Source organism: Falco punctatus (assembly GCF_963210335.1).
Source record: "Falco punctatus genome assembly, chromosome: 12".
NCBI lineage: Eukaryota > Metazoa > Chordata > Aves > Falconiformes > Falconidae > Falco > Falco punctatus.
Genome location: NC_137592.1, coordinates 18,591,337 through 18,601,570, shown reverse-complemented (window position 1 = coordinate 18,601,570; position 10,234 = coordinate 18,591,337). Strand labels below are relative to the sequence as shown.

Genomic DNA, 10,234 nt, shown 5'->3' with positions numbered 1-10,234 from the left:
TACCTCACTGTGAGTCACACACAAAAAAATTCACTGCTTGACCACAAATAAGGGCATAGTCTTTACTAGGAACATGACTGATGAAGAGATATAAGAATGCAAAACTCCTGCTTAGCTGATTGCATACTGAGAACACTTCTCATTTAGCAACATACAAGGGTGGTAGGAAAAATAGATCTGTAAGATAAGGAGAAAATAATACTTTGATTAACTTTTCTATGGTGGTGGTCTCTTGATTACTTGTTGAAGACAAACAACCTCTCCACAAGTAAAAGCCTGAACTCAACCAGATTTAATAAACCTAAAGAAATCATGTGGCTCCTCAGTTTACTAAGTGTTCCTGTTACATTGCTCCTTGTGGGGAAGAACAAGGGAGGGAGACAAACCAAACAGAAGTTTCTAATAATATTAATTGGACTGCTGTGTTGAGCATGCCTTATTCCTCTTCTGTTCTAGAAGCCGCCGAATAAGGTAAAAGCTCTAACCAGTGAAACATGGAGTAAGCAGGCCAATTTCAAAAGCTTGTTAGTTGCTACTCAGGGACAGAGAACATGTGAGATGAGATTTGAGTTCTTTAGCCTGAGCTTTTGGGGAGGTCTAAAATTCTCAGTGCCATGAGGGTCATCCCCCTCTGGGCATGGCCACCAGTCCTTTTACACTTCCAAAGAGCAGAGAATCTTTTAGGATTTTTGATGCAGCTAGAACATGCCCAGGGGAGACCTAACAGCTATAGGAACAGCACGAAAACCAGCAGACTGATTAACAGCAGCAAGCCCTGTTGTACAAGCTCACATAGAAGCAATACTCCAGAATTGGTCCCTCCCAGACTGAAGAATTTTGACTTGATCTCCAAGTTGCAGAAGCTGTATTAAAGTCTGTGATGCAATATATGATTTGCTATTCAATTCTAGGTCTCTACAAATTGCCACCAGTTGCCAAAAAGCTTTGAGAGAACAGGTTGATCTGTCACTCATGTCCATCTGGAAAAATAGCCAACCAAAGTTCCAACATGGATTAGATGGAAGCAACCGGTTGGCTCCTAGAGACACCTCTGAATAAGCAGCACTCTTCAATAGCCTCCTGGCAGGAGGTACCCGTAGCCAGCATACAGTTGTAATATCCACTGATGGGACCATTTTAGAGGTTCAACTGACGTCCTGGTCACAGGCCACAGTTCTCCAAAAACTAGTCACTGAGGTTTGCTGTAAGAAATGCAGACATATCAGTTACTTCTGAAGATTTATGGAATACCGATTCACAAGCATTTCTCAAGATGAAACACTTCTAAACACTTACAGCTTCTACAAACCTGTGAGGAAGGTGAAGAACAGTTGGGACCAGTAAACCACAGTGCTCTCAAACCTTTAGAAGGTCTCTAATGGGCAGGCAGGGAATTACTGACTTGCCTAGAGACACCAACTCCTTCACAGCTCCTTAGGAAACCTTGAACAACAGGGACAGAGTAACACGGACCAGCATAACCAGCTGACTTCCCCCACTTTCTAAAAGTATTGATAGTCTTGAATTTGGATGTCCTTAAGTAAAGCCAAGTAGCTACATAAATCACCCTCAGGAAGGCTAGAAAAGCAAAGGTGCTATCCAGGCTGAACCAAGAACTCGGCACTCACTTCAGAGCAGGTGAGGCTCCTTATGTAAAGCTCTGAAATCAGGCAAATATGATTCATGTTTGGTTTGTAGCTTCCAGGCATAGAGTTTCTAAGTGTATTTGTTGTTAAATAAATACAGACACCAAGTTCAAGAGGAACTACCACAAAGCTGTTAGATTATTTGTTCTCCTGAATTATGCATTACCTCTGCTCAGTATGCAATTTTTTCTAACACAAGTACCCCACAAAGCCCCAAATTCCAGCATGTCTATATGCCATATGGACAAGCTTCTCCAACCGTCTGCTCCTCATGGAAATTCTATTTGTTTTCCTATTGATTTTATTATGTTTAACAGCATACTAAATCATTCCTGAGGTTGACAAGTTTCTGGAAAATTGATATATGCTGTCTAGAGCTGCCTGAGGCAGGAATAAACCCAAAACAAATGGTTTCTTTTAAACTCTTGATTTGCATTACTACAGCCAGGCATACAAGTGCCATCTTGTTTGGTAGAAGAATTCTTCTCCTTTGTGTAACACCTAAAGCACAGGAAATCTTTAGAAGCTCTTCTTATGGGTCTGCATATTGGAGGAAGGCGATTGCAAAATACCAGACTATTTGAATGAGGGTGGGACTAAAAAAGCAGATTGTCAACCAAGATCAATGGGCTGGATTCTCTTGTGGGGAGGTGGAATGATGAGTAGATGCCTTGGAATCTACAGCTTAAGGCAAAAGTAAAATTTTTAGTGAGACTTAAAGACTTGTATTTAATTCTTCCCCTGAGAAACTGTACTTTGAAGCATTTAAGTAAGATCAGGATGAAGCAGGGTTTTCTTGTTTTGTTTGTTTATTTCAAATCTTGGAAGCATCACCATTAAGCACTAGAGAATTTGTTCCGAAGATTAGACTGCATCGTGAAGAGCATCTCAAATGGGAAAAAGCACCCAGCCAGTAATTGTTTCTTGGTTCAGAAACTAAATGGGCAGATGAATTAGAGAAAACAGTCTTGATGTTTTGAAGTAGAAATCTGAAAGCCACAAGAGTTCAAAAGGAAAACTGATTAAGAAGAAAATATTTTAAAATCTCCAGACAAAGATCTGACAAAAACTAAGCTCATACGAACACATATTTTGCCTTGTTAGACTCTCATCAGGTTGTTATAATGGCTGTGTTCTGGCAAAGAAAAAAACCCCCCCAAAACCCCAAGAACTTTCAAAGTAAAAATATTTTTGTGGGAAGTAGTTAAGACACTGAATTAGCTGACAAATAACGCAATTACATTTGCAGAGCTGCAGACATTTAAGACATTAATAGTTGTAAACTTGCCATTTTGGTGTGATTAAAAAAATCCAGAGGCAGAGATGACATTTCCCAAGAGTCCCTGTGATGCCACAGAATAAGCTTCTGAGTTTCGTTAAGGAGAAACCAAACTAGCTCATAAGTACTAGGTCAGTCCACTGAGTAAGCAAGAAACCGCCTGTGAATTAACAGTGAGAAAAACAGTCTCAAAGAGATGTGTTTCATTTAGAGACTTTTATGATCATCCAAGGGATATACACAAATATACAGAAGATGCTACAGCCCTCATGATCTTAAAGATTAAAAAAAAAAGGAATTTCCATAACAAAACAGTACAAAAAGAGAAAATACTCATCTTAGCCATTGTAATGAGCTTCAGCAGAAGATCAAGTTTACCTCCTTAGAGAAAGCCAAGAAAATTCAGTTCATTTGCTAAGTGCTTATATACTGTAGAGATCACCTATAAAGCTCAGCAGAACTTAGATAATTACATTTATGAAGACAGTAGAAAATACTGCAGCATTATCAATGAATGCATCACTTACAAAAGAAAAAAAAATCTCAGCTTGTTTGCTTTGCATTGTGTGTTTTCAAAGACAGTAGCATGATATCACAGTTTCTATTTTCATACCAACAAAACCTACAAAATCTACTGCAGAAATATTACAGGAAAATTTCAAAAGGCCTGAGAAACATGATTGTATGCTGTGCTGACCTTCACACCATAGCAAATGGTCTTTTTTTCTTCAGTATACAAATGCAGTGAAGCTAGTAAGATCTGTCTCCTTTTTTCCATCCATTGAATTATTCCATAGTCTCCAAAATACACTGTCTACAGCTGGCTTTTAATTTTTATAATTAAAGCACAGAGCTGGGAGATTAAATGATGCCAGCCTTTTCCTAACTAATATATAGTCCCTGTGTCAACAGTTATTTGGACATTTGTAGTTAGAAACCTTGTCAAAGATGTTTGACTTTTGCTATAGGTGCTGTCTGTGCTCATCTGTTAAAAGACTGGAGTTTCTGCCAAGTTTTCAGGCAAGTTTGATGATTTCAAAGGAATAAATGTCTAATACACCAAAAATTCCCTGGAAAGGCCACATACACCTGCTGTGGCTGAAGGCTCTTCTGCCACTATACCACTGCCTTTGCAAACTTGACCAAATTGGTAAACCCTTTGAAACACCAGAAAAAACACCACCGAAACAATGAGCATTCTTATTAAAACAGAAGTCTAGAAAACTTCTGCAAGCATGTACGAACAGCAAAATTTTTATGGAGAATCATGCCTTCACAAGCACAGTGAGTGAAGACAAGTGTGGTATAATTGTTCTCCACTCAAAATAGGTAGAAAAATATATTATATCAAAGATGGAAAAAAAAATTAATGTCAAGTTAAAGGAGTCCAAGACAGACTAGAATTATTTTATTAAATCAGGAACAACATCAGGCCGTGGGCTGTAGTTCAGTATTAAAGCCCAGGAAAGCGCGTACCATCCAGAAGGTCAGACAAGTGCATCCTCACAAGCTGCATCCTTAAGGTGAAGTGTTACTCATGGAACACGTGTTGGAAAGAAAGAGAGCTAGGACTGTTAAATCAACTGTAGAACCAGTACACTGAGAAAAGATGGCCAGAAATGTTTTTATTTTGCACAGGTATAGAACAACATAAATGTCTTTTGACACCCTTGAGAAAAGTTCCTTAAACCCCAAGGTACATTCAGGTGTGTTAGTCGATAACTGAACAAGCCATAATAAGACAGGTAAGCAGATCTAATAATGTTCCTCAAATAAACTAAAGGCGAACATTTCCAAACCATCAATAGTATTAGCAGATGCTCTTTTTCAGTCTACTTTCAAAGCAACGTGAGCATTGACTAACTTAGCAATCACTTTTTTTCTACAACTACGTACCCTCTTTTAGACTTCCAAGCATAAAACAGGCAAACTGAATGGCTGTTTTTTGAAGGGGACCAGTAGATGTATCTGCTTGTGCAGTACTGACTAAAGATTGAGACAGCAAGTCTTGCCCAGACAGAACAGATAAGAGATCTGTCTGAAAGTCCACTGGAATTTCATTTGCTCTGCAGACAAAACAAGGTTGCTTGGAGGTAATCCAATAAGTTGTTTCAACCATTATTAACAGAAAGGATTCAAGAAATGTGGCAAAACTGTTAGATTAAAAAAAAAAAAAAAAAAGAAGCAAGGCTGAAGGTTTCAAGATTTGTTCATTTTCAGCACTCATTAAATGCCTGAATCTCCAGAACCTTGCTGACATTACTTAACCTTTAAAACAAAGGCTCAATCATAAAAAAAACATTCTCATAAAACACGAATAAGATCCAATGTTATCCTCAGTCGAGGAATATCAACATTAAGCACTTTAACTTCCACTCTTTCTCCAGGACCTAACCCCAGGCTTCTTCTCTGCTTCACTTTAGAAAGTTTTGCTTCTGTTATGTTTCGCACTGGAATCAAACCTGCTTTTCCCACACCAATATCAACAAAAACTCCAAACGGTGTTGCATTTTCAACTTTTCCAGTCAGAACAGCACCAACACATAAGTCTTCAAAGCAGACTATGCTTCTCTTGAAGTCAGGTTTATCAAAATCTGTAACAAGAAACAAAAATAAGACACTGAAGAAAAACCTTGTATTTTTTTCTAAGGGCTGTTTCCAGCTGATTGTTTCTAATTAAGAAGTCATCCCAAGGTAGCTGTAAGGTCCCAAATACTGCTTCATTACATTTTTTGAATAAAGACCCGTCTGTGATAAACAACTGATTTCTTGTATTTTATGAATCACTTTAAAAGATTATGATTAATGGAGTAATAAGTGTAGTGAACTCTGAAACTATCAAAGGGGATCAGAGGTGTGTAGTATATTAGCGAGTGACTGAAAGATTCCTTAATTTTTCTTGGAGCTAGAGAGAAGGGACTTGAGGTGACTGACTTGAGCTAACCAAATTATACCTAAAACTTTATTCTGGTAGCAATTTATATACAAGAAGGTGAATACTCAGTCTCATCGCACTCTAAAGAGAAAAGTCAACAATGCACTGCTCTTAGGCTTGCTTGTTCGTCTGCACTATGACATCACACAATCAACTGCTTCCTATGACATCGTATGATCAACAACTGCTTTGCATTGACAACTTAAAAATCACAAAGGCATGATTATAAGCAGGCAATACTGTCTTTCCACTGAAGATTCTCTTTTGCTTTTATATCTTCATATGTTAATAGCCCATCCTAGTGTAATTTAGATGTGAAACCACCAAAACAAATGGAGATATAGAAAATACACATTTTCAAGATCATTAGTGGGAAATACTTATAAAATCTGCAAGGAAACCACTAATGAATCCAAAAAAGGGGGACAGAAAAGTTACTTTATTTTAAAACATAAGTGTATTATTTGTTATTACAAGCCTACATCCTTGCTGCCTACCTTTATCTCTTGCTGTTGTAAGAGTATCCAGCTGTAAGTTTCATTAAACAGCAGCATCTCCAGATGTTTTACTCCACTGCTTACCTCTTCTTTCTTCCCCTCCACCTCAAACTGTTCAGCACTACTGCAAAGTTTTAACCAAGGTAGCACATGAGCCATGTGCTCCAGTTACACTTGTCTCCAGGAACTGGTGCAATAACAGAACAGAACTACGCACTACTGCACTATTGTTCCACAGACATTTATTACTACTGTTTCAGCTTGGTCTCAGCATTTCCCTCCATGGTGGAGGGCCAACACAGATTTAATCAGTACAGAGTCAACATATTGAAACTATTTCATCTGTTAACAGCCATACAACTCCCCTTCCTATGGCTGAACATGCCATGACTTAAGACAGGATTCACACTCCTTACCTACTGAGCTGGAAAGAAACATCTGACAATGATATAGCTTTTACCTTTCCTGAGAAAAGAAATGGAGTTCCATGTCCATGAAATCCTGCTACTGACTTTAGAAGAAAATGTGCTCCTTCAGAACTGCTATGTAGAACAACCAAACTGAGATTACAGCCTTCAAAACAAAGGTTTACCTGTTCGGATGTCAAAGCCTTCAGGCTGAGTCAGACCATCAATGATCAGCTGCAGCGTGTGCACCGTTGTATTTAGCCTCTTGGCTGTACCTTCCAGCCCTTCCTTTTGAATGACTGCATTTACTTTTTGCTGCATATCTGCTTTTCCTATCTCATTTGTGTTTCCACCAATGAAAGATAAAAACCTGGGAAGTTCAAACAAAGGTAGATTTGTAACACCCTTTAGCGGGAACTGAACGTTTGATATATTTATGATTTTTAATTACTTTTGCATTGACGAGTGAACAAAACTTCTGATAAAAAAAATCAACAGCTAACAGTTTCTCAAGTGAGTACCTTCTCAACTCGTCACCCATCAGACACACACACATAAACCTAGAGTCTATCTGTATAAATGCATCTCCTGGAACAGATTGCAAAACTAGAAGGAAAATTTCAAAATGTAAATTACTTCTCAGACAGATGATCTCATCTCATGCTAAAATCCAATCTGACTATGAATGAAAGATGTTTTTTACCATGAAAGTTCCCTAGAAATAAGTGAGAGCGCTGTAATACTGCCATTTTTATTGCCATTTTCATTCAAATTAAAATTAATGGCACTTTAGTAAAACAACAATGAGCATTTTAAATACTAGATCAGTATGAATATTCTTTAATCAAATCTAAAATAAACTTTACATACTCTTGTCTATGAACTTCATGATTAAGAATAATTAGTTTTTCCAGAAATTAGGAAATTATCAAGTCCAAGTAGTTACACAACACAAACACCCTTATCCTTCCCTTTCACCACATACACACACACATTGTAGATTGAGACACATTTGGCCTGGCATTTAAAAAGGCTGAAAAATACTTTAAAATAAATACATCTTGATCTGTGATGTCTTTTCTTAAAATAAAACAACAAAACCACATTTACTGAGGTTTTTAGTTAAACAATGTTGGGACATACACTGAGAAGTGCAGAGAAGAGATGACAAAAATTCACATGCAGACCCTACTCTTTACTATCGGTAGTGATGCCTTACACAATGGTCTTTGAACACTGAATAAGCACCCTTATTTTTACTGAAAGACTTAAAAATGCAAAGCAAGTCTTTAATGGATATAAACCAAGGAAATGATGATGTAGCTCATAGAAGCTGAGCCACATTGTACTAAGTAATTTGTCCTTTTCTCAGTAGGTACTTCAGTTTTCTGTCCTGCTGCTCTGCTCCACACCTCACCATGAATAAGACTCTTCTACCCTGCTTTATCAGCTCCCTTCTTGCTGGAGGGAGGCAGATGGGGTTTTTGTGTGCTCTCCACCACAGCAGACAGATAGAATTACTGTCTCTGTCTTCCAGAGTCCAAATAAACGTTCATTCCAAATTCCCAAGAGAGATCCCTCCCTCCTGTCCTTATCCTACTGCACAACAGGTGTGAACTACAAGCCGCAGAAGAAGTGTGGACCAGCAGGTTTATGCCCTAGGTGTGGGGAGACATTCCACTCAGTAAGAAAGCTAAAGCCCCTGGTACTCAACCTCATTTCCCCCATCAAAAAGACATGCTGTGCTTTTATCAAAACCTAAGGCTAGTATTATTTTTGGAAGGCGACACAGTGGTGGTGTGGTTTTCTTGTTTTGTTGTTTGTTTGTTGGTTTTTTTTGTTTGTTTGGTTTTTTTACCTGAGGAAACTAACTGGCATGATTTCAGTTGGCGAGGGATAAAAAGCTATGCCCTGAAATACAAATTTAAATTTATTTTTGAGAAAGTCTAAATTGAAGGAACATAATTAAAGCAATAGCCAACTTTCAGTAAATCACAGATTCATCTTTGAGTGCAAGGGCAAAGCTTCAGTCCAAAATGACCACTAATTTCACCAAAAGGACATCCGTTAGAACTTGCCGTCAGAACTTCCACTTTTTTACTGAATTTGAGTGCAAGCATGGTGATATAAGTGTACTCTTAGCTCAAACACATAGATTTGCACTTAATAGTGATAGATACAGTTTTCACATTACTTTTCTTAGTGCATACAGATCTTTCATGGGGCAACATATGAAGAAAATAATTAAAAATTAGCAAGGATTTAGTGGATGATGTTGTTCTCAGGATTTACCGAATTTTGCTTTGATTGACTGCATTTCAACTTTTAACATCACTTTTTGAAGTAGTTTAAGGTGATCTGGAAACAAAGTAAATACCAGAACAGACACAAAATTGTCTATAATATTAAATATAAATTTTTCTTTTCCAGAAACGAACAAAACACTACTCCTCCTCAAATATTTTGTCTAATAAGAGCCTATATTAAAAAAAATATCAGACCTTCTATGAAACCATCTTCTGTTGGTCTCAAAAAAAAGCACCAAAAGTGGTTGCGATGATAATACTAAAAATGCGCATACACCCAGGTAAAGCGCTCTTCATAAAACTCCTGGGGGCTGCTGGCTGCTGCTGCTGAGGGATGGACAATGTCCCACCAGAGCTCTAGTGACAGGCGGCAGCTGCCCCAGCTTTGACTGACACGCCAGATGTAACACAACAAACCCGACCCGACCAGCCTCATGACTCAACCTTCTAAATAATGTATGCTTTACCGCCCGCCTCTATAAACAAGTTTGCTGACATTCACGTACTTGACTTCATTTCACTTCACATGGAAATTCAGCTCTAGTACCTCCAAGTAACATTTTTCTCACCATTAGGATTTTGCAGAAGAGCATTTACCTTGTAAATTGATAACGGGGTGGGTTTTGCTGCTAATAAGTGCAACCACATGGAGCAGCCATTGATGTATAGGAAAACCCCCTCTTCCATATAAAACTATCAAATGTGTGGATAATGCAATCAGAATGCACAGGACTATGTGTAGGCTGCTGGAAAGAAAACCAGCCCAAAAGAGAACACAACCTAGGTGCCTGAGCCCTCAATTACTATTCATAAAAGTTATGTGCCTGCCCCCCCCCCCCCCCCCGGAAATCCCCATGAAAGTACTTATCTAATATTAAAATAGATTCCTCATCGAGGAGAGGGTGATAGGCTTGGGCCCTATGTTATCAATTACAGTTAAATAACTTAACACAGTTACTGTTCAGAATAAAATTTTGGCTCCACCTGAAGATGATGCTTAAACAAACACTCCGTTTTAAGTATATGAGAAGTCCACTGACCTCAGCAGAATTATTAACATTCTAGAAATCAGGCAATTGGTTAAGAATATTTCAGAATTAGGAAGTATATTATAAGCAGAACAGAGCACTGTAAGAAGGCCCAGCATGCAAATAAACACAAAAG

General features: G+C 38.2%; 1 protein-coding gene across 4 annotated transcripts in view; it reads right to left on the bottom strand.

Annotated features, from left to right (window-relative positions):
• Positions 1-4,530: 4,530 nt before the first annotated feature.
• SRBD1 (S1 RNA binding domain 1) overlaps positions 4,531-10,234 on the bottom strand; it is a 128,105-nt gene continuing 122,401 nt past the window's right edge. For all 4 annotated transcript variants that reach the window (XM_080408288.1, XM_080408289.1, XM_080408287.1 and 1 more), the window contains exons 22-23: positions 6,950-7,134; positions 4,531-5,519 (exon numbers count right to left, since the gene is read on the bottom strand). In XM_080408288.1, the coding sequence (XP_080264414.1) occupies positions 5,230-5,519; positions 6,950-7,134 (475 nt within the window). In that variant the 3' untranslated portion in view covers positions 4,531-5,229. The remainder of the gene's footprint in view (positions 5,520-6,949; positions 7,135-10,234) is intronic.